We start from the raw sequence: 26,456 nt of genomic DNA, 5'->3' as shown, positions 1-26,456 counted from the left end.
AGTTCTTTGCCTCTTGCTTGTTTATGCTGATTTTTTTTACCTCAATAACATAAATACAGATGTGTTTCATATTAATATTTTTGTGAAATACGTTAACATCTTAAATAAAAGCTAAAATTTCAATAATCCAATTTGTTTTGACTGTTTTAGGGGCAGCCTGTAATTTCACACATTGTGTGAGTGTAAAAGATTCATTATTGAGAAACAAGTCACGGTTTTATATTTATTTTAACATATTTCATTTTGTGTGTGTCTAAAACCTGTTTGGAGTATACCTCATAACACTATTGTGTATATATTTGTCTGATATGACTGTTTATAAACAGATATGATGTTTGTGTAAAAAAAAAAATCATGTCACATTGGCTTTGATTGTATGAATAAAACATTTGAAACATGTAAATGTTTTATTTTTTGTCAGAGTGATTTTTTGTACTATGGCTATGACTTAGGAACAACAGTGTAGCAATATTAAGTAAATGCTTTTAGAATTAGAGAAATAATGTGGTTGGTATCTGTTTAAATGCATCATGAAATAATCAGTTATACAGAATTACATACTCCTATTACTGTCATAAGTTCCTCACTTGAAACTAGAAACAACTACCAATTATTTTCTGATTGCTATTTTAACTGTGAACAACCTATATTTAGAGTTACATTCTGGGTAATATGGTGAATATCAACATTGCAGTAAAAAAGAAAAAAAAGAGTTTAACTGAATATACGTAGGGCCAGTCCATTGTGTCAACTTTGTATTACAGAAATAATTTTGACTACAACTCCAGATGTTTAAATTTTATCTTCACAAAGTTTGGCAAGCTTTTTGTCAAGTGGGAAATTTCTTCCACTGCTTGCCTCCCATTCCTAGAGAAATTTCCCCACTCCTTCCCCCCTTTGTTGGGCAGATTTCCCCCACTGCTTGACCCCCCGATGCTAGGAAGATTTCCCCCACTCCTTCGCCCCGTTGCTAGGGAAATTTCCCCCACTGCTTGCTCCCCGTTGCTAGGGAAATTTTTTCCACTGTTGCTAAGAGCATTTCCCACACTTCTTCCCCCCGTGTCTAGGGATATTTCCCCCACTCGTTGCTCTTCGTTGCTAATTACATTTTCCCCACTCCTTGTCCCCCGTTGTAGGGACATTTCCCACACTTCTTCCCCCTGTTGCTAGGGTCATTTCCCTCACTCCTTCCCCATTGCTAGGGAAATTTCTCCCACTGCTTGCCCCTGTTCCTAGGGAAATTTTTTCCACTGCTTGACACCTGTTGCTGGGAAATTTCCCTCACTCTTTGACCCACGTTGCTAGGTACATTTCCCCCACTCCCCCCCCGTTGGTAGGGAAATTTCTTCCACTGCTTGCCCCCCGATTCTAGGAAAACTTCCTCCACTGCTTGACTCCCGTTGCTAGGTACATTTCCCCCACTCCTACCCCCCGTTGCTGGGGAAATTTCCCTTCCTTGCCCCCCGTTGCTAGGAAAATTTCTTCCACTGCTTAACCCTTGTTGCTAGGGACATTTACCCCGCTGCTACGGAAATTTCTTCCATTGCTTGACACAGTTGCTAGGGAAATTTTATTCACTGCTTGCCCTCCATTGCTAAGGACATTTCCCACACTCCTTCCCCTTATTACTGAAGAAATTTCTTCCACTGCTTGCCCCCCCATTGCTAGGGAAATATCTTCCACTGCATTCCACCCGTTACTAAGTAAATTTCTTCATCAGCTTGTGCCCGTTTTTAGGGAAATTTCTTTTACTCCTTCCCCCATTGCTGGGGAAATTTCCTACAATTCTTACCCCACGTTGCTAGGGACATTTCCCCACTGCTAGTCCCCCGTTGCTAGGGAAATTTCTTTCACTGCTTGCCCACGTTGCTACGAACAATTCCATCACTCCTTCTCCTAGGTTGCTAGGGACATTTCCCCCGGTATTACTGAAATTTCCCCCACTTCTTTACCCTTGGTGCTAGGGAAATTTCTCAAGTGCTTGCCCCCGTTTCTAGGGAAATTTCTTCCACTACTTGCCCCCCATTGCTAAGGATATTCACCCGCACCTGTTGCTAGAAACATTTCTTCCACTGCTTGCCTCCTTGTTGCTAGGGACATTTCCCTCACTGCTTGCCCCCATTGCTAGGAACATTTTCACCACTCCTTCCCCCCATTGCTAGGGACATTTTCACCACTCCTTCCCCCCATTGCTAGGGACATTTTTCTACTCCTTCCCCCTGTTGCTAGGAATATTTCTTGACACTGTTGCTAGGAAAATTTTACCCACTCCATGCCCCCTTTTCTAGGGAAGTTCCCCCACTTCATTCCCCTTGTTGCTATGGTTGTTTGCCCTACGTTGCTAGGGAAATTTCTTCCACTGCTTGCCCTCCGTTACTAAGGGCATTTCTCACACTCCTTTCCCCTGTTGCTATGGGCACTTTACCCACTCCTTCCCCCCTGTTGCAAGGGAAATTTTATCCATTGCTTGCCCCCCGTTGCTAGGGAAATTTCCAACATGTTCCAAACATGTGGTCAGCTTCCGGTCAGTTACCTCTTTCTTTGTGAACCTGACGATGACCGAAGAAGGTCGAAACGTTGTTCACTCTTCTATGTAAAATATTTTCTCAACCCAAACGAGCCGTTTTTGCATATAAATTTCTCAGCAAGTGGGTTTCTCGAAATCACTGATGTATGTGTAATGAACTTTTTGTTCTCCTTGTATTTGCTTCCGCCTCCCTTGTCTCTCAAGGCTCAATTGTTTTATTATTTCTTTTTCCCATCATATTGTAATTATTTTATCCCATGTGCGGGGAGAAAGAGAATTTCATTATCTTCAAACACATTAGGAAACTAATTACTCGAATGCTTTCATTAATATGTATTTGATTGGTCTCTCCCAAATACCTGCCGTGCCCGAGAATCATTTAGAAACCTTTTGGTGAGCTAGAAATCACTTCTTTTCTAAAATAAAAAGAAAGTAAATACTTGATACATTTCAAATATTACATCTCTACTTCCCTTTACCTTCAGGCATATATATACACACACACAATAAAAAATGCAAACCATTAATTCGTACTTGTCGGATTGCTCTCGCCCCTGTGAAACATTTACACAGGAAGACACGTACACAACACAGACAGGCACAACCCTTTAACAACGATAAACACCAAAGGCAACATAAAATACAGAATCTAAAACAATGATTGCAACTCAATGACAAAAAATATCCTTTAACAATATTTGGAAATATTAGCTTTTCTGTTAGTTTTGTTCATTTGGATGATGTTTTAATGACTCATGTGACCACAAACAAAGTTCAGATTTAAAAACGTAACTTGTATTTCAAATAATGATCTACCAGATCACAGTTGTTTCACAAAAGTTCAAATATTAGGTCAGTGTTATACTTCTGTGTATCAGTAGCTTGATGAGTCCGAGGAAATGGAAACCGAAAAAAAATATACATAATACAAAAAAAAAACGGATTAACGCCTTACAAAAAACAAAAAAAACTGGGGTTTCTTCAAATACCCATCAACAGCAGAAATACCCGAAATCAAATTGCCCTTTCATAATGATAATTAAAATTTATATGTACCACACTTTTTTCTTACTCTTTAATAAATAATTAAATTATTATAGTATTAAAGTAACATATTAAATAACTCTTACAAGTTACTTATGATGATCAACAATATATTATGTATATAATACTCATGAACATCAAAAATATTGCGTATTAAGGATAAGCGTGACGCATATTCACAGACGTATAAAAAATGGTTATATAACAACGCTTGCTTAAGAACAGAAACATATTGAGAGACTTTCCACTGTATGTTTATATTGCTATAAACTGACACTATCAAAGCCAAAAAAGGGTTATGCAAGATGGAATTGAGAAGATTTCCCGACAGCTTGGAGACGCCACAGTATGGTCTAAAGCTGCGGATAATTTATTATCATCATGCAAAAAACTACAAGAAAAGGAAGCGAATCGGCACTTTGAAGAAATATCGATAAGAAGAACGTGTGTACAGATACAAGAGAAAAGGTTGTCGATTCAATCAGCAACCAAAGAATAAGCAGTTTGGGTTTTGTTCCTGATTATTAAACATGATCGAGTTACAAATAACCAATTACGTGTCATAACTACTTGCGGATAGTTGTGTATGCTATTTGAAATATTGTAAGAATACTAGGAAGAGTTTGAATAAAAACTCATATACCAAGCGTAAAATCAGTTCTCTCGCACTCAGAAGGCAGTTCTCCAAACTCCATGCCAGTTCTCTTGGAAGTTCTTCCCGAGTTGAAGCAAATATGAACATTGCAATGACGAGATCTGTAAATGTTTCTTGCCTGAACTCTTTGTAAGTAACTTATTGCCATTATTCCTAACATCGGTTAACAGTAAAATACAGCTGACTTAATTTACTTTAAAGAGTGTTTTGTTGATAACTACAATGACTTATCAGTATAAAGAAATTATGCAATATTGAACGCTAGTTTATGATATTTGAAAAGTTTATTAAAAAGTGCTTATTTTTGGAATTTTGGTTTCAGAGTCAGATTCTTTACTTTAACTGTAAACTCTCACGTTAGTACTTGTGTGCTCCACTTGCCCATTGCATTCCTCAGTTAAAATAAATAACAGAGTAATTTGCAGTGTCAGTCAACATTCCAACAACTAAGCCAAACCAACCAACCAGCCTGTCTCCGTAAACCAAGCACAAGTTAATGATGGTAATAGCAGAAACTGTAGCACACTGATGTTCCATTTATATGAAGATGGTTAACATTTATGATTTTAACACTTTAAATACTTAAACTAAATAAGATGTAAATGAAAAAAAGAACTGAAAGTCACACTCAAAAACATATTATACTGAGTCTTTGTGGGGAGTTTGCTGGCAGGGGTGATTTATCTGACGATTTCTTTAACCTAAGCAAGGTCTCGCATTTGCATGACATTCATGATAAACTGATTTTCCTTAAAATAATGGGGCAGATCTTCAACTAACAGAAGATTTCTCAACATATTTATCACAGAGTACTTCTGAATTTCCCAAACAACCAAGTTTTTGACAACAAAATAAATGAATCTGGACATACGTAAAACACAAATAAACAACCATTATTATTCACATTAACATCAATACTGTATGTAGTTGCTTGGCTCTATGTGACTGACTAGGCCAAGCTCATCTGCGAAACTGTTACGCTAATATTACTTACATCATACATGATGTCATACTCCTGTAGAACCAGTGCTTCCCCCCATTCTGATCATTTTCATTCAAACCCAAGGGAAATTGTAACCACAAGACATCATTTGACATATCACTGGAGGACAGTGCTATTGACATCATTGTTTAATGTGTAGTGGTATGTTCATACCATTGATGAAAAGACCAGGTGTTATTTGAAGAGAATGGCAAAGAACAAAGGCAGCTAGAATAAAAGCCATTAGAAAACTGGACAAACACAGAGTAATTGACAAATTATAACTCACACAATATTAAAACAAAAATATAAATATGCATGGTATGCTTATATACCACACATTAATAGAGAGCTCAGCACAAATCTAGTGAAACTCCTTAGGCCTCCTGGATGGATTGGACTTGCCTCAGTTTCTCCTCAAATCCTCTTTCCATTTACACAGGGTCTAATCATCCAATCACTTTGTTACCTTAATAGAGCAACAGTATTTTAAAAGGGGATGTTGTCTGTCAAAGAATGAGGGTGTGTTGGGACACTAGTTGGCACTGTCATCAGAAATTTCATAGTGTATGGTGTAGCTGCTGTTGCTAGTTTCTTGCAAATGGAGATGCAGCAAAAGATATGGAAACAATCTAAAACTAACAAACATCCACAGTATTGGATTAGACAGATAAGGGTAGTGTATACCTTACCTATAATTTAATTTTTTTCTTTTATCATTGAAAATTTTACAAAAATGTGACTGTTTTATTAAGTTCAGACTGATATGTGAGTGGATAGATTCAATTATTTCATCCTTCTTTACTTTGCAATTTTAAAACTGTTCTACCCTATGCTTAGTGTTATTGAAATGAGAGCTTGAGCACAAAGTGATATATTTGAAGACAGTTCATCATTAAAACTCTTATTAAAGTTAAACCCCCTCTCCTCTCATGTTCATGAATCTAAAGCTACCACAAAAGGTACCAGGTTTATTTTAACTAACACATAGTTCTTGCTAACACCAATTTTATTAGGTGCACAAATTATTAAAATGTATATATATACACATGGTTATCTCAAACCTCATTTCATTAACAATGCTTCCTGAAACAGTAAGAATCCTCCAAGTACATCTATACTATTCAATCTCTTGGTTAGAACAATTTGTTTATAGTGTTATTAATACACCACAAAAAGACTGTTCATTTTTTGTAAATCCTCCCAAATTCTGCATCAAAATTATGGTGACATGTTTGGTGTTCAGATTAAAGTGCATCTTCAGAAAGTAAAAACAGGCAAAATACTTTATCCAATAAAATTACTCTGAACAATCTTACAATCCTGTATTTCAGTTTTCCAAGTTAAACAAGAGACTTGCATTCTAAAACTTAATAGAGGACAAAAAAAATAATCAAAACTTTAAACAGAATTTTTATTTAAAACACTGTACATTTTTCACTTTTACAGTAGCTCTGTCACTTTAATGTTCCATTTCTTCACCAGAGCTTGACTCAAGATCTTCTTCTTCACCATTCTCATTAAATTCATTCTCATTTTCATCTTCACTATCTTCCCCTGGTCCCATTTCTTCTAATAATTCTTCTGCATGTTGCAAAATCTGAGGATTATCTGCTCCAAATTTTGCTGTCAGCTATAAGATAGATTTTGTAATAAAAGTTTTAATTCCTTACATATTTTAGATGGTATATAGGCCTCACTTATAATTGTAACTGTAAGCCTGTAAACACCACTAACACCAAGGGTACCCTATGTGTGGATAAACGGATGTTGAGAATGTTATTAAAAAAAAGAACTTTGAATATTCACAACATTATTACAGTCAATTATTACCACACATGGTGATGTATCGTCTCATGACCATGAATTTTGAACAATACTTCGATAACACAGTTTCCATTACAACAGAATACATTATAAAGAGAGAAAAAAAAAAATCCATCTGGCATGCTGATATCTCGGATGCACACCAATCGATGTGCAACTTGCAGAAATTTATGCTGCTTTCTGCTTTGACAAGCAAGTTTGGCTTTTTAAGATTCTTCCAGCCATACACACACACACTTAAGGTTTGAGGGTCAGTTTATAGAGGTCATGATAAGAAATAAAAACTTAATTGGGTATATGTGCATCCTACACATGGTATTGCTGGAGCACAAAAAGAATAATAACTGGCTGAAATTCTGTATTATGCTAGCTAGGAGACATTCTGATACGTCACAACCAAACTTGTACAATTGAAACTCATAGCTATATCTCGTTTAATAACTTGCATGTTTCATCAGCAGTACATTACAAAAACAACTAATATTTGTAATTACAACAGAAATATATATTTAAGAGTAAACAATTTGAATATACAATATGAAAAAATATGACACAGGTGAAACAGTTAAGCTTAAATCTAGTCAAGCATAATATTGAACATCTTATAAAAAAAGACACATGCATAAAAGCTCTCCTTCAGTCCATAAATAAGTCTTCAACAGATTTAAGCTTATTTTAATTCTATTTCATTTGTGCCACATTCTCTTGTCTTACATTTGCATATCCAGACTGTTTACTTCTTATGTATATATTTGTTGTAATTAACAGTTTTGTTCTCTGTTTTGTACCTCTAGATTTCTTATAATCGAATTTCTGTTGTAATTTCAGAACATTTCAATTTTGAAAATGTCAAATTAAAAAAAAACAGCTTCTTTAGCTTATCAGGCTAATACAGTCTAAACCAAATCACAGTCCATAGAAAAGACCTCGAAATTCATAATAAAATTCACTGCCTTTACCATTACAATTACTTTGAAGGGTCAACAGTTGACCAAGCAGGAATATATCGTAAAACTATTTTAAATAAATACAATTAGGAAGAAAGAGTAGTAGCAACACAAAATAAGGAACATGGTAGAAATGAGAGGGATAACATCATAATTATTTAGTGTTTTTGTTTTACATGGTGCAACCTCAAAGTGTTTGTGGCCATCGTTCAGTCCACTCCTACTTTGTGTGCTTTTTGTAATTTGGTAATTAATCGAACTAAGCAAATGGTGAATGTAACTAATTTTCTCTCTTGTAAATTGTTTCATTAAGCAAGTATAAACATGAGTATGTGATCACATCGTGTGAACCTAATGAAATGCATGACATTAAGAGAGCAGTGATGTCAAAAGTGAAATAGAAAATTCTAATAGACACACTGTGGTTATGGGAGACAGTTATGCAACTGGTAAGGCAAAATAATAGTATCTAAACTGCTGATTTGTGAAATTTGACTTTGTTGGGTATTTAGAAAGGATTAGTTACCAATAAAAGTCAATTCAAGTCCAAAATTAGATCAAAGTTCAAAGTAAAACACAGAGAAGAAATGGGCAGAATGACAGTCACATCCACTTCAAAGTTGAATAGTGCCCCAAACCACCAAGTAATGTAATATTATCCCACCCATTCCTATTTTTTTCCCTTACTTTTTAATGCTACCATTTTTTACTTTATAATTTTCTTTTTATTGAAAATTTTTACACTTGTCTCATAGCTCTTTGATATGAAGTCACATGAATGACTGGGCTCCAGGACTATCCTTCTCATGGCTTTTCTTAGAATTCTCTCTCAACATTTCCTGGCCTTTGCTAATATCGTTGAGATTTTCTTCCATTCTGCCATGGTGGCAGCATTTTCTCTGACTGGATGAAAGACTAAGGCTTTTCTTTCATATTCAGCATTCCTCATTTCTAACCTCTTTTCTTTATTCTTCTCACTGGGATACAGACTCAGGTTTGCTCCTTTGCTCTCATTTTGTTTCCTTGAAGGGCACATTTTAAAAATTGCACTATTTCAAGTACAACTTTAAATGTCAATAGGCACTTAGTTTGAAAATAATGCAAAAGTAAATTATACAACTTATTGTTCTTTTTTTCAGTCCACAGTAACTGTGAAAACCCATGTCAGACATCAGCAGTGGTAGTGTTCTTCCTCAAGTAGAAGACTTGTTTTAGGCACCAACTACAATATTAGAATTGCCCTGTTGGAAACGTTTAATTCATTCCTTACACTTAAAAGGAAAAATGTTCATTGGTAATGATACATTCAAACTGTCAAATAAAATTAAAATGTAGTTCTGATAAATGCCACTACACCATGAACTTATACCATCTGTGTTTGTCACATAACTTACCAATCTTAATATAAATGTCTTCTGTATACATTGATATATTAAATGTGAATGTGCTCTAATATAAACAATAATGCAAGTATATGCAATGCAATGTAATATTTTGTTTCACAAACTGTTCTAAAACACCCTTACTGACTTCCTAAGTACATTGAATGTTTATACACGTATTCCTTGTGTACAGCTAGAAAGTGTAATGATTAATGTGTTTACAGTGTTACAAACAAACTGATAAGTCTAACTTGCTAATTGCAAAGTATTTCTTTCAGTAATGCTATATATCTCTGACTAATGTTTTACAGAACATTACTGTAGTCTTAGGGTTTAGGATTGTAAACATGGATACACTATTGCAATATGTTGTTTAAAAATGTAGTGACTTACTTAATGATGCACAGGAACCCTAAAAATGTACAAGTTAACAAACCTTTTTTGTGTTATTTAAGTAAAATCTGGAGTTTCCCCAGTAATCTTGACCTCGAAGGTAATTCATCCAACCAAGAAGATACCAGGTATCAACGACCTCATCCTCCTCTTCAACAAGCCCCTCCAGAACTTCAGCTGCTTCCTGTCAAAATGTTAAGAACAAATTCTGTATGCTATTTAAAATTCATAAACCATGACAGTTCTTTTAATGAAAGTTTAAACTGAGTAATCTCAATATTCTATTGTTCTGTGAATTGGAGATTCATTTATTTAAAGTAAGCACTCTTTAGAAATTTGCACTCAAAATTACACAATATGCCAATAATTATATGATTATATCCCTAAATCTGTAATTTATAGAACTGAATTACATCACAGATTGTGATCAGGCTCTTATGAATATGTAAATTAAATGTGTTGCACAAACACATAGAAGGGGTAATCACAAATCAAATGGTTTAGCAAGTACAAGCTCCCTTAACAATGTAACATCATCTTAGCATCTATCAAAACTGATTAAGCATGAGTTTATTCCTTTTATTAGCCATTTTTATGCTTTGTCATTCTGTAATTAATTTAATTTTTTAATTGTTATTATATGATGTAAAAAACAAGCAAAGCTTCCTGCTAGTTATGGGTAGGGACTGACATCATCTATATTATGTAAAGTGAGAAACAGATGATTTAGTTTGATGACTGCTGACTTATAGTGTGTACCACACCCATTTGCCATGCAAAATATGCATGCACACATACTTTATATTCAAATCTCATCTATCTATATGCAAATGTCTTCAGATGACAGCAATGTACAGATTGAAATGCAGACCAACGATAACAGTGATAACCAGTCTAGTGATGACGACAACCCAATGGTTTTGTCATATTTATTTTTTAAAAAAACTACAATGAAGTACCAGCAGTACTTGGGAGACCTAAAGTTCATGGGATATGCACCAAAGGACCACATGATCAAGGAGGTAAGACAAGAGGTGGTGGATGTGATTCTACTACACCAGTTCAGTATAGTGGAGCAGCTCCTATTCAGGATAGAATTGCAGTTAATCGTGTGAGCTCTGATATCCCATTGCATGACTGCTCAAATCTTGTGCAAGATCTACCCAATTTTCCTTTCAATGAAAACTCTGGTCTTAGAATTTGGTTACAAAATACTTCACCTGGTGATTATTTTGACTTATTCCTGATGCCATAATTATGGATATCATTGTCACAGATTCTAAATCAATATGCGACAGCCAAATCAATAAACAGTAACCACTAGAGAAAGAATCATGTCTAAAATACTGAAAGAATACAAATGCAACAGAAAAAAACAAGTTTTTTCCTTGTTGATTCACATGAATACAAGCAACATACCTACCTCAGAGAACTATTGAAGTACTGATATTCTGTACAAGGCTTTTTTTTTTTTTTTAATATTGGTGTTACAAGTCAGTCTCTTCCAAATGCTTTCAAGGCATTTTACAAACAATTCCCAACCTCACAATGGTAGTTTATATAAGGTACAATCTCTTAAAGATCATTTCAGTAATGAGGGGATTTTTTCCTACGCACATCCATGGTACTTTAACGTAGCAGGCTCTTGTTTTGAAGGGAAATCAAAAATAAATCCCACAAATATGGAATCAAACTCTATGAACTATGCATATCAAGATTTAGTGCTGCAAATTCACACGTACTCTAGAACTGATCCTGATTATGATGCTGGCTTGGAACAGGCTGCAACTGTTGCACTTGACTTGTTGGCCAATTACCTGAATAAAAGTCATGCCATTTACACAGATAAATATCACAATTCCCTCACTCTGGTGAAAAAAACAACAACAAATCAATTGAGTGATCAACTTAAGTATGTGGAATAATCTAGTTTGACCATAAATAAATTCCAAAGAATGTAATCCAGAAAAAGTTGAAGGGAGAATATGAATGGAAGCAGTCAGATACAGTGGTAGTTCATAAGTTGGTTGGTTGATTTAGTGTTTTATGGCACAAAGCAGCTAGGCTATCTGCACCAAACGTCCAGTAAAAAGGTAAAATAAAGTAAATGTAGTAAAATTCATAAAAGGAAATGAAGGTAAAACAGTATTGAAAAACATAAATAGCATTAAACCAATGTTGACATCTAGTCTACAATGTTAAAGGTGAATTTTCAACAAATTTAATAATTGCCCTAGAAACTGTACTTTGATTAGGTATAATTCCTGTGTGGTTGCCATATTTTTAAATACTTTAGTTTTTGAGTAAAAAATGAAACAAAATATGAGGGTCTGCGAATTCAGTTCCTCTCAATCATCCAGCTGTCTCCGTGACGTTTTACAACTATGACGTAATAGTTTCCAAACATGCTTCGTTGTGCGCCGACCATTGTGTTCCTTTCAGTGCTGGTATTTTATGTAAATCTATCGGTGCTTTTTTCGGATTACATACTTTGTGAGACTATATTTTGTCTTGATATTGCTACTTTATGTTGTTTTACTGCATTGCTTTTGGTTGTAAAAACGGTTCGGCATTGAGCAAAAGCTTCTTTTCATTTCCATGCAAGGAGAAGGAACAACAAACGCACTCTCTCCTGGTTGGCATCTGCTCGCATAAACCACACCTACACCTTGCACAAACATATGGAATATGTCATATAAATTATACATTTATGGTACATATTAAATTAACTATTCAGACTGCTACATCTAGTTTGATTTTATAGACATAATTATGATGTATAATTGAAATTCATTTTGTTACGAGTCATAAATACCCAGTACAATGATTGTGAAAGGGGCGAGTATTAGTTACCATAGTCGGCAAAGTATAAACAAATAAAACCCAGTCTGTGATACCAGTAACTTATAAACACCAGACAGGTATCGAAATGCTTAAAATTGCATGTGAAATAATACAGACCATATTTGTTGTCATGACTTAGGTTTACCATTCTTCCACTGGAGGCATGACTGACTTGCAACCGGACTGGGCGCTATCAGATCACTCACAGTTCCATTACTCTCACTTGTGGAACTGTCCTCATAACGAGAACTTCTCAGATCTGTGTCAAAAGTGATTGTTCTAGGTTCGAATTGATATGGCGCTACTCGACATTGTTCAGAACACAAAGTCAAAACAGACTCCAGTTCTGTTTCTTCGTATGCACTGGCCATGTTTATTTACATTCAACTTGCTGGCGTTGGCAGTTTGTTTGGCAACTATTATGTTACAGTACTTTTCTTTGTGACAAACGTAAAAACTAAAACATTCGGAAGTCTACTCTCACTTGTGGAACTGTCCTCATAACGAGAACTTCTCAGATCTGTGTCAAAAGTGATTGTTCTAGGTTCGAATTGATATGGCGCTACTCGACATTGTTCAGAACACAAAGTCAAAACAGACTCCAGTTCTGTTTCTTCGTATGCACTGGCCATGTTTATTTACATTCAACTTGCTGGCGTTGGCAGTTTGTTTGGCAACTATTATGTTACAGTACTTTTCTTTGTGACAAACGTAAAAACTAAAACGTTCGGATCGCCACTTGGAAAGGGCTCTTTTTGCACCAAGTACTACGTTTCATTTATTAGCACATATTTTTTTTATAAAAAATGCGAACGTACAAAGTTAATCAGCATGAGTAGTTCTTTTGACTGCAAAGTTTTCTTTTTTCTGTAAAATTCACCTTTAAGAGAGAAACCACAGTAAGAGAAGTTGTAAAAGACTTTCTGTAGCATAATAGTAATTATCATAATCTGCCAGGAAGCCTATCAGGTAAGTACAAGAACCACTGTCTGTCACCTGAAGTTGGCCTTTCCAGTCCTGGTTCCAGGTTGTGTGTCATTATGGCCATTTTCACAAAGTAAAGTAATAAAAGTTTTAAAAGACATGTAGCAAAATTGCAATAAGAACTTGTCAAATGTTCAGTAAAAAGGTAAACGTAAAGTAAATGTAGTAAAATTCATAAAAGGAAATGAAGGTAAAACAAAATAGCATGTAAAAACATAAATAGCATAAAACCAATGTTGACATCCAGTCTACAATGTTAAGAAAGAAATTACAATAAAAGAAGTTGTAAAGGACTTTTTGTAGCATAATGGTAATTATCACAACCTGCCAGGTAAGTACATAATCCACTGTCAGTCTTTTGTTGGCTTTTCCAGTCCTAGTTCTGGGTTATGTGTCATTATGGCCATTTTCAAAAATAAAGTAATAAAAGTTTTAAAAGACATCCAGCAAAATTGTAATAATAACTTGCCAGGATGACTAAAGGGTAGTTCAAATAAATTGTTCAAACAGCAGCGTTAGTCACATGAAGTTGGCCTTTCTCGTCCTGGTGTTGAGTTATTTAATGTTACAGCCATTTTCTGCTTTTCAAATCGAACTAGAGATTGTGATTCTTAAAAGGTATAATAGGCATCGTGGTCCTTGCCACCACAACGAGCACATGTCAGGGAACCATGACATGGCGTCTTTGAGTGGCCGAACCTCTGACACTGGAAACATCGGAGAGGAATTGGAATGTACAGCTGTACCCTGCAATTTAGATAACCTGCCTTGATAGCAGCAGGCACACGTGGTGATGTAAATGTCCAAACGAGGATATTTATCAGCAGTGTAACTCCATCTTTGTGAGTGGAGATGTGCCTTACTGCAGAAATTCCTTGAGTGGAGAAACCAGGGAGAATCTCTGACTCGGGGATGTTCTTCAAATCCCTCTCAGCAATAACTCCTCATGATGAATTCAAAGTAGCATGAGGTGTAACCTCAATAGGTATATCGCAAATTGCCTTTGAATTCAAGAGGAGTTCACTATCTTGGGATGTGGATGTTTCAACCAATATGTCTCCACATCAAAGCTTCTTCACTGACTTTGGAGAGTCAGCAAGTCCCTCCATTACCTTCGGAATAAAAAAGGGGGACATTTGCCCTAAAGGTTTCTCTGAAAGAGAATTTAGGATGAGAAAATGAGGTACAACTGGTGGTACAGATGTTGAAGATTGCTGATCAGAGTTTCAAGATGTGGTTATTTACCTATTGACTGTTTTTTCACTATTTTATTTAAATTTGTATTTGGAGGATCCATAGGAAAAAAGAAAATTTCTGTGCCTACTGATCCCACCCACCATGGAGCCCTACAAGGGGACACACTTCAATGTCAAGCAAGGACACTGCAGCAACACCAGGGTTTTGTGAGCACTATACTCAAACACCAGCATCAGACACAACGCCCACAATACCCATTGAGAACTACGAATACTGGAACTTGATTGACCCTAGCCCAAGTGGATCAGACGACTGACCCAAGAGGGGCCACCCAAAGACCACCTGTCTACAGGAATTCAAGGCCAAAGTGGTGTGTTAAGGTTGGACCCCTCAACCACCAAGATCCTCTCCTCCCCTTCACGGGTCGCCACACACAACAAACACGTGGGTGGATGTTTAGATCCTAAAGGAGGTAACCTGAAAGAACAGAACCTTCCCTAGGAGGTCCCCTCACCATGTATAGGAATCCACACACAGGAGGGTAGTTTATAAATTGAAAGATAAATGGGAAGTGCTCACTATAAGCAACATGTGGAGATAGCTGATGTTATGAATCAGAATAATCCCAACACAGGCTGCAATTACAATAATAATACATCTTGGACAGACAGATATGACCAGACACTGTAGCATTACTCAGCTTTACACAAGATATGATAATACAAGAAGACTGCTCTTCATATCTTTGAAATATTTATTCTGAATGCCCACACTGAAAATAGAGGGCAACAAATAAAACTATTGATTTGTCATGATCATACGACAATTCATCTGCTAGGTAATGTCATGAAAGTGACAGGCACCCTGAATTCTTCTTGCCAACAGTTGATTTGTTTTACTAACTTAACGTTTCCTGATGATACCATTATTTTAATGCGAGCAAAAGCTTCATATTTATTTACGTCAGGGGGTTCCCAACCTTTTGGTACTCGCGACTTGAAAATGTAATTGATGAAATAAAATTAATGTTATCCCAAGCTACTTCTAACAAGGCTATGCGACCCCCCAGGGGGTCGCGACCCACCGGTTGGGAACCCCTGATTTACGTCATTGTCTGAGGACATATTAAATAAGGTAAACAACTGGATTTTAGACAATAATTTAGAACTTAATATAGACAAATCAAATTTCATTTTAATTTATAAAGGCAAGAATATTACACATATACCAACAATTACTATTAGTAATAAAAGAATTAAATTCATTAAAGAACTAAATTGGTTATCACACCTTAATTATGTTAAAAGCAAAATAGATAATATTATTCAAAAATTAAAGCAGATTTCAAGAGCCACTTGGGGCCTGAAATCACAAAATTTTGAAAGATATTTATAAATTAGGTGTAGAAAAAATGATAACATACGGATATGAGATCTGGTTTGAACATACAGAAAGAATTAAAAATAGAATTTTGCAAACTCAAAGAATTGCAATATTACTGATCGCAAAGACCTATAAAACTGTAGCTAGTTTAACACTTAATACTTTAATGGGGATTCCCCCCTTTAGATCTAACTCTAGAGATTGATGTTAAGTTATATGAAATGTTATATCTTAAACAAAATGTTAAAATAGAAGATGAGATAATTGGATGAGAAAATACTGAATTTCTAACAGAGCTAAACTTAGCTCTTTGGATTAATCATAGTTTTAATTGGTACTATGATGAAGATCTAAAACAATTCAGTAATAAATTTTATACAGATGGTTCAAAAACTAATAATAAAGTTGGGTGTGATTATATATATATATATTTATAATGATGAAATTAAAATGAAAGCATGTTTAGGTTGAATGATAATACTACAGTATTTATGGCTGAACTTTTCGTAATTTTTAAGACTATTGATTTTATGGTAAATAACATTTATGAAGCAGCGATTTATCCTGATTCAAGGTCATCATTAATGGCACTTAAATTGTATAAAGATAATAATTATTTAGTTAATATAATTAAGGAATAAATAATTTACAATAATCTTAATATTACTTTTGTTTGAGCTAAAGCCCACATTGGGATTATTTATAATGAAATAGTAGATCTTAAGGCTCAGAAAGCCACAGATAAAATGGACATTGATGTTGAATTTGGCAAAAGTAAGAAACAAATTAAAGCAAAATTAAATAATGAATTACTGATTAATTGGCAGCAGAGGTGGGACAACACCTCCGTTGGAAGATTTACTTATAAATATTTTAAAAGTAAATTTTAACAGATGCAAAGGAGATTTTTCATATGAATCAAATCTTAACAAATCATGGGGTTTTCCCAGATTATCAAGCGAGAAAATTCATAGAAAATCCAGTTTATGTCTCTGTAAAGAAATGGGAACACAAGAACATATAATTCTATATTGTAAAAATTATGACTATGTAAGAAATATTTTCCTAAAAATTATCTATCTTCTAGATGGAGGAAGTCTTATTGTTATTGTTAATTCGATTTGCCCTACTGGCCAGGTTCGTGTGTTTTGATATTTGAGTGATTATTGAGCAGCATTGCTTCGCAGCAGCCTAATCATTCTTCGAATACCCCATAAGGGGTGGGATGATGGTATTTTTGGTTACTAACTTAACACTTTACCACTCAGAGAAAAGATAAAGAAGCCAACCAAACCATGTTTTGTGTGCACAAAGGTTGGTAAGAGACAAGAAACCCACATCATTTGAGATGTCTTCCCTTAAAACACCAGTCCTCCACATAGATAAATGCCTCAAGGAATATCATGTGGCTGAGTAATGGACAGATAAACAAGAAAACAATAAGACAGAAAGACATGTATAAATAATTTACTGCATGTGACTTTTTGTATAATTATAATGTGAAACATTGAAATAATAAAATCATAAAATTTGAAAATTATTTCAAATTTATTATTGAAATAATAAAATCATAAAATTTGAAAATTATTTCAAATTTATTATTGAAATAATAAAATCATAAAATTTGAAAATTATTTCAAATTTATTATTGAAATAATAAAATCATAAAATTTGAAAATTATTTCAAATTTATTATTGAAATAATAAAATCATAAAATTTGAAAATTATTTCAATGTGTCACATTATAATTATACAAAAAGTCACATGCAGTAAATTATTTATACATGTCTTTCTGTCTTATTGTTTTCTTGTTTATCTGTCCATTACTCAGCCACATGATATTCCTTGAGGCATTTATCTATATGGAGGACTGGTGTTTTAAGGGAAGACATCTCAAATGATGTGGGTTTCTTGTCTCTACCAACCTTGATAAACAATTGATTCAGACCTGATGAAACAATTTCATAAATCATGTAAAATAATTCTATTTCTGTTATAACCATTGTGTTGTAATCATCTCGTTGGGTCGTAGTTGTTTTTCCCTGAAAAGTACAAATAAATTATAAAGCAATTTATATTTTTAACCCTTTTTAACTGATATTAAAATTAAGTTTACAAAGAATATATGTTTACTACTTTCTGGAGTTTGTGCCAGTACTCCAGATAGGTGGAACACCAGCATAATTCAGCCATTTACGGCCTTGAAAAAACATTGAGTTCTTTTAATGTTCCATTTTAATGATTAAAGTTTTAATGGGCACTTTTTTTATAGTTTACTGCAGTTCTGAACAAAAACTATACAGTCTACATAGCAAAACTGGAAAGATAAGTTTCTACTGTTGAACACGAATGATCCAATCTTGTGTAAACATATAAAAGGAAAAGTTGTCATTATCTCTGCAGACTATGACTACATTTGGTGATTTAATTTGTTAAGTTAATTGTACACCAATTTTCATCTATTGAAATAATAATTAGTTAAATCAAAAATGTTAGTTTTGCACTTTGTAAAAGGTTACAATTATTCCTGCTGGCAGAATTCCAGGAGTGATTACTTTTTACACAAATTCTGTAGCACTGGTATATGTGAATTGTGCTAAACTAATTTCTGCCAATTTTTCTCTTCTGAATAAGAAATTCTGGACCAAATTTCATAAAATTAATGTTCAATATGGAACCTATTAAACTAGATAATTCAATACAATAGCAGTAACTCTTACTGTTGTAAATTCTAATTTTAGTAATTACAAAGTTTTGAACTGCAGTATTGGGCACCTGATGGTAAAATTTAGTATAAAATTATTAAATAGCATCTAACTTAAGACTTAAAACCTTTACTTAGTACTTTTGTAATTTTCTAGATAATGTAATTCTAAAATTTTGTTATAAGACATCTGAAAAAAACATTTGCTAAAGATACTTCCTTTAGTCTTTGAATTTTTCAGTGTTGATCAGCAAGTACTATTTTATATATCCAGTAATTTTAAACTTAATTCATGTGAAGATATTTCTTTTGCCAATATCAGTAGTTGCCACTTTAGTTATAAATCTTAAAGACAATGGAAATTGACAAAGTTATCAGTGACCTACAAACTAACCTTACATATGAAATCATCATTACATTTGCCATTGCTAATGTTACTGACCAAGATCAATTTGTATCTAACAAGTAGTTTCTTTTGAATGAAAAGTAAGCCATTTACTTCTTTTAATTGTCTGAAAATGATAAACTTAATAAAAATATTGTATAAATAAGGATTTGAAAGAGAGAATATTTTGTTATTTTCTACGACATACACTAAAGCTAACCATAACTAACATTGTATCACAGATAATGTTATAGTTTTCAAATGCTTAATTTAATGACAAATTACAAACAAATTCCCAGATTTTTCCTGAGTTTTCTAACATTGTATTCATTTGTTCATCCCTACAGGAGCTCCATCTAAACACTTTCCCATGAAACCATAATTTAACATTCTAACTATAACCTGCTCCATCCAATCACATTTAAACATAATCTGTAGTATTTTTAAAGCTGGTGTTCTTTAGTAACAGGTAACTACACACTGTGACATCATAAAAGGGTGGGATTGAAGTCTATTATTATAGTTATTGTGTTGGTGTGCACTTGACCCTTCAAAAGTGCTCACAAATTATGATAGGGTTAAAGTAGTACAACTGAATATTTGAAGAAACTTACATCATATAACTCTAACTCAATAAGAAGTTTGCTGGTGTTAATTCTGGCATCATAGCTAAGAGGGCAAACCTAAGAGAAGAAAGAACAACCTAAAGTTAAAAACTAGATTTAAAGTAAAAACATTTCTATGAAAAATAAAAACAGTGCCTGATATACTTTAACCAAAAAAAATTAATAAAATTAATACTTATAAAACAGAACTACTTGGTCTAATGTTTCATAGTTTCATGGTACTGTATGTAAATGTTAACCAAAATACTGGTTTTCTCTGTAAAGCACAAGAATATTGAGTTACGTGTTTATTCACACCTTTCATCGCTCAATAACTGGAAGTTTCTAATGTCTTATTATTATTTACAGAACAAAACTTGTACATACATAACATACATAGATAAATGAATTTCTTTCAAATTACAATATATAAATGCTAACAGACTCCTCAAATTGCACAGAAATATAATTCAATACTTAATTTCACTTTGCAAGTTACAATAAAATAAATATTAAGTATTACAACAACAACAAAAAAGTGTTTATTGTTCTGCAATGGACAACCAACTCATAAAATATTTTCTTTTTTTTTATAAGGATACTGGTTATGTTTTCAAGGATAGCTCTTCTATTAGAAAAACTATGTTGTTGAATACTTTGATAGATTGTTTAGGCAGAGCATTCATGATGAAACTTTGTAGAATGGATGGCAACTGCCTGTTCTGGAGACGTTTCAAAAGTCTTCTGCCTTTTGTCTTCAAGTCCATTCTACAAAGTTAATCATTATGTTGTTGAAGGCAAATGAAATTAACTAGAGAAACTAAACAAAAGAAAAATAATGAAGTTTAATTCCCAACAATTTTGTTTGTTGTTAAACACAAAAGTAAACAACGGACTATCTGTGATATGCCTATGAGTATCAAACCTAAACTTTAAGTAACAGTACATCTTAGATTTACCATTGAGACACTAAGCATTTTAAAACAATATCAAAAAACTATTCTCACATAAGCAAAACTCAATGTAAATAGAAAGATTTCTAATGCTAATTGTTCATTTTTATTACCTTAAATTCCACATTTTTTAAAATCATAAGTGTTGCATTTATTGAAATAACTTTACAAACACTGTCATAAACATTTGAAGTTGTGAGTAAAATGAATCTTCTAGAGTAGTTTGCACATTCAATCTTGTATATTATTAATACAATTTGAGCATTTGATTATATACAGTGAGTGTAAATAGTTTTTACTTACTTATACCCATCTTGAAATAAGAAGTTTAGTATTTTATTTGACCTGTGTGTTATTCAAAAATATTGCTCAGAGTTTTTATTTCTTTGTTCATTATTGCTACATAGTCATTTCATAATGTTCAAAGGGTAACAATAATACTGAAGGACTTTTTATACTTTAAATCACTATTTCTTTCATATGTTGTACGTAAATTTAAAACAGCATTCTAATATTATTTATTTTTGAATCAAAGGTCATTATTTTATTGACAACAAATTCTGTTATGAAGGTTGTTCAGAAAGAAACAAAATTTTACTTATCAGGTTACTGTCAATATTCATTTTCAAAATTAAACTTGATGAAAGTTAACATTTTCCTAAACTGAAAGTGTATTTCCAATAATACATATCTCCACTAACAATATAGCTATTCTTGGACATCAGCTTTGCTTATCTAAGCATTGGTCTTGCATGCTTAAATCTTCTATAACCCACATAAATGCCCCTGGCAATATACAGTTTGCAAATTTCTCCACCCTTGTCAATGTATCCTCTATCTTGGTATTGCACATAAGCACCTCACTTAGACAATGTAATCACTTTTATGTGACTTTTACTGGCTCTTAATAAGGGAGGCAGGGTGGGAGAGTGTTAACAAAGGTATATATTATTGGAAATACATTTTCAGTTCAGGAAAATATTAACTTTCAAGGCATACTTATTGTCCACCAACAACATAGCTAGAATCCCACAATGAGCAGGTGGAAAAACTGGTGTGGATATGATCCATAGCATCTGCAAAAAAACATTGGTGTGCCATGATAAAAGTGGTACACAAGTGGGGTATCACACTACATCCATATGCTTCTCACCTGGAATTGACTTTCTGTATCAAGGGCAGAAGAGTATATCATTAAAGCCCAGTCCCAGCTGAATAGCAGAGATTCCACAATTTGGGGTTGTAATTAAGGGGGTATTGGTCCCTATATATTACATTGGTGGCTAGGGCTGTTGGACCACAATGTTACAGAAATATATACTTGCAATTTAGATCCCAACCTGTAGCCACAGTGATGTATTTCATACCACCAGAATCATGATGAAAAAAGAATGCAACACCAAAGAGGATACTTTCTTCTCCATCTGAAGAAGTCTAAAAGGCAACACCCCAGCTTTGGATTGATTATGGAATTATGAACATTCAAATTCACTTCCCAGCCAACTGGACAAGGAGTATTCCACTTACTTCTGGAATTACGAAGAGGATATGGAACCTGTCCTCAACCAAGGACCTAGGATGGAACCACTTCACATTTGGAATTGAAGAGATAGTGCATATCCTTTCATGACCAATATAAAAACTAGCATTGATCAAGGAGAAGGGCCATACATACCACTCAAATCAGATATCTTTGTGTCAAATCTGAACACTTAAACTGAAAAGCATAATGTCAAAAATAAACTCCCACAGAGGCTAGTGCTATTCCTACTGACATCTGGGAAAAATATCTAGAAACACGAGTAGAAGGGTCCCCAAATTCACCCTCTTCTCCAAGACTGTGACAAAAGTACCCCCTTCCTCATTACAATCTAACAAATGTTAGAAATGGCCATGGATTAGGGAAATTTCCCATGCATGTAAAAAATGCAAGAAAAGCAGAAGGAGAATTCTGAATATAGGCCTGTAAAAAGTCCATTACTGGATAAATGAAATAGCCAGCAAAATACAAATGTGCTGATACTACTGAAATGTAACTCAGAAGATACTTCACTTGTAAAGATTAAAATATGCAAATTTGGTATATGGATGTTTTCGATTCCACTTCTTAGGAAATGGGGAAATCAATGGAAATTAAAGAATCCCAATCAAAACAGTCAAGACAAAAAGGAGGTAAAGTGGACCACATAATACTTTCCAGCCTGACAGACCAAAACAAATTATCAGATTACAACTGATTGAAGAAGTGAGAAATAAATGGAAAAGGAATTACAGACATAGATGTATCCCCTTCCCAGTTGTCAGATACTTAGAAAAAAAAAAAAAAAAGACCTAGCAGGATATAGCAGAAACTAATGGAGAGAGAAAGTCATCCAAACATGCCAACAACTCCAACTTATGACATAATAAAAAGATGTCAGCAGCCAAATATACTTCCACCAGGAGGCAGAATATCAAGGCAAGCAAAAAGATAGAGGGTACAAGATCTACCAATTGCATCACATAATAAAACAGTAAATTTCCCAGCCCAAACCAAGAAAATTGGGAAGAAAAAGAAACTAAATAGTACCCTCTCCACTAACAAGAGAGGGGTAAACTCAAAGAGGACAAGGAAAAGCCCCACAATCTCAAAAACCAAATGAATAATAGAAGAAAAGGAGTGGAATGAGATCTAAATCACACTCATGAGAAGCCAAAGTAGTAAAGTCTCAGAATTCTCAGGATCAATGAAAAGACAACTTCAGAAGCCCTGAGAAAACACTCCAGGCCAAATGATTGTCTCCATCTTTCAGTGGATAAAACCATGAACAGCTCCAACCAAAAGTAATGCCCCCTACTATAAATAGATGCTAGAAAACAGAGGAGGAGTACTGGAGGTCAAATTAGCCCATCTGCTGATAAAGTGATTACATTATCTAAGTGAGGTGCTTATATATAGTACCAGGATAGTGGCCACACTGACAAGGGTGGAGAAATTTGCAAATTAGATATTGTCAAGGGTATTTAAGAAGGGTATAAAAGACTGGAGCTCACAAGATCAATGCTTAATTAGGCAAAACCAATGCTGAATAATAACTATATTGTCAGCAGATGGTAAATTTGTTTTGGAATACTTTCATGAATTCCATCAAACTGATAAAATGTAAATATGGTATTGAGAATCCAACTGCACAGAGATGCTTGAAAAATTGTTTTCTCACAGAGAATAATGAAAAAATATGTCTTTTTTTAAATCACCTTGTCATCTCTTGTAGACTTACCCTTGGCAACAATAGCCTCTTTAGCCAATCTGTTTTCAATTCACTTCTGAAGCATATTTAGTGAGCCTAAACTTCTTAATACACTTACGATTAAAAAAAAATCCATATTATATCAACATTTAAAAATATATACAAGTAACATTTTCCTAGAGTACACTCTTAAAACCCAATGTTACTTGCAGGGGCCACTTATAATTTTGTCATTTAGGTTGGAAACATAGTATAAGATATTACTAGCAACAGATGCATAACTTAGACATATGGAAGGAAAGATATCTTTCTGAATGTTCCTTGTATAAAAGCAGTTTGAAAATGTTACTTGTCTTTCTCAAATAAATTACATGTATAATACTTCTTTATACTGCTAACACTATCAGAATTTAACTTGAGACACATATGTTCTGTTTTAACAGTTTGTATCATCACTGCAAAGAAAAACTTCTCACCTCAACTGGGTCAAATTCAGAAGGATCCAATCCTCCTTCTCTAACTAGTTGGTATTTGGGTAACCATAAAGAGAGACTCTCTTGCATTTTAGCTTTGGCTTCCTATAGATTTTCAGATATAAAACAAATATATATAGTTTTACATATTTAAACTGCTCCATTGTTTTGGACATAACACTTCACCAGGTTCTAACAATGACACATCAAATCAAGATAAAATTCAATCTCAGTTACTATAATGGTTGGTTTTCTAAAATCTTCACAATTAACAAAGAAATTACTACTTAGTAATCAAAAGATAATTTAAATGTGTTTATATAATTTAAATTTACATAATACTCTAGAAAAAATACTACAGAGTAGCATATAATACAGCAACAATTTTCAAATCTGACTTAAATCTTTAAATCTGCACTACAAATTTAACTAATGAAGAAAAAGTTGTATTATCTACATGATTTTAAAAATATACCTTAACCAGAATGAGTTATTTATTTCAAATGATTTGCAAGTTCCAACTCCGAAAATGTCCTCAAACATTTGTATAAGTTACTACTTTAGTAATTTCATATGTTTGTTAGCAAAAATCTAAACAACTTTGTTTACATTTCCTCACTTATTTTTTAACACTCTTCTAGAAGGATAAGACATTCCATTTTTAATATAATTTATGGAAAGTAGATTAAAAAAATTTCAGCTTAATAATTTTGGCTGGGTTGTTTTTGTTTTAAACATTGTACATGAAGCAAGAATATCACATCTTTTAATAATTTTTATATGATAATAGGAAATATACTAGAACAAATAACATTTAGAATTTGAGTAAACTAACTGGTTATTACAAAAGCTGAGTTTCAAGCCTGAAACTGGCTTAATTTCTTAATAATATACATATAAAGGACCTCTATTTCCTCCTTGACTAAGAGGAAATTAGCCATACACTAAAGAGCTTCTGGATTCTTTGGATCAGCCACAATTCCTTTCTGTATCAAAGTTTGACACTTATTCTCTGCATCTTCCTCAAAGCTAGTGGAACAAAATTTCTGATCAATAATTTTGCACATTTCATGGTACTTTTAATTCTGCTTCCAGAGCATACCATCTTTCAAACGTAATACAAAAGCAAATATAACTCTCTGTTGTTATTTTCTAGCATAACAAGGTTTTGTCATCTTCCTGAAAATTGTAACTATGCTTGTATGTCAATTCAACTTATTCAAACAATATATTCCCAATTTGAATTTTTTTGGGGGGTAGGAATAACAGTAAAACAAAAAATTCCTAAGTCAATTCTTTTTAATATATATGAATTCCTTGCATAATGTACAAAAATTGTGAAATCACATTACTCTCAATTCTTAATTATGATAAATGGTGTAAATAATATTGTGTTAAACCTGCTTCTTCAGATACTTCTCTTATCAAGGCATCTTTCTATATAGTTGATAATTTAGTTCCTTTTGTCTAGCTTTCATATGAAATATTTTTGTCTTTGCTGTTTAAAAGTGTATTTAAAATATCATTCAAGATGAAATTACACTATTTTTATACTCACTCCATTCATGATTAACAACTGTTTTGAAATTTTTGTATTACATACAGAGTTACATACATAATGTATGTAACTTGACAGCTTTTTGGAGATTATTGTTAATCAATAGCTCATGATATTACTGGTAAAATAAGGTGTTAACTAATACAAATCATCCTCAAATAAATCTCATTATTTAATTTGTAATGTACATAGATGCTTTAAACTACATAAAATTACACTATATTAAAAATGTATATAATATACATAACTGTAGAAAGCATATCAACATTCAAATCTAAAATTTGGTTGTTTGTGTCCATAGAAAATCTTGCAACTCAATTATATAAATTATAATAATGAATGGAGATTTAGACATTTGTCCACAAAGAACTAGTTCTGTGGT

At 33.5% G+C, this 26,456-nt stretch overlaps 1 protein-coding gene across 1 annotated transcript; it reads right to left on the bottom strand.

Moving 5' to 3' along the window:
- Window positions 1-6,601: 6,601 nt before the first annotated feature.
- On the bottom strand, window positions 6,602-25,745 carry LOC143257448 (uncharacterized). The gene is made up of 5 exons (XM_076516141.1): window positions 25,422-25,745; window positions 24,520-24,621; window positions 19,870-19,938; window positions 9,801-9,941; window positions 6,602-6,841 (listed from the first exon to the last, which is right to left on the bottom strand). Exons 1-5 carry the CDS (start codon window positions 25,455-25,457, stop codon window positions 6,671-6,673), a joined length of 519 nt encoding a protein of 172 aa, XP_076372256.1. The 5' UTR covers window positions 25,458-25,745; the 3' UTR covers window positions 6,602-6,670.
- Window positions 25,746-26,456: the final 711 nt, after the last annotated feature.

The sequence above is a fragment of the Tachypleus tridentatus genome, chromosome 7 (genome assembly GCF_004210375.1).
Source record: "Tachypleus tridentatus isolate NWPU-2018 chromosome 7, ASM421037v1, whole genome shotgun sequence".
NCBI lineage: Eukaryota > Metazoa > Arthropoda > Merostomata > Xiphosura > Limulidae > Tachypleus > Tachypleus tridentatus.
The sequence above is the reverse complement of the archived record's forward strand: the minus strand, read 5'-3'. Positions and strand labels throughout refer to the sequence as shown.

Coding starts and splice junctions, on each gene's coding strand:
- LOC143257448 (XM_076516141.1), bottom strand. CDS start 25,457: ATGGCTAATTTCCTCTTAGTCAAGGAGGAAATAGAG. Junction 24,622..25,421: donor TAGTCAAGGAGGAAATAGAG/GTCCTTTATATG, acceptor GAAAATCTATAG/GAAGCCAAAGCTAAAATGCA. Junction 9,942..19,869: donor TTGAGTTAGAGTTATATGAT/GTAAGTTTCTTC, acceptor ACATTTTGACAG/GAAGCAGCTGAAGTTCTGGA.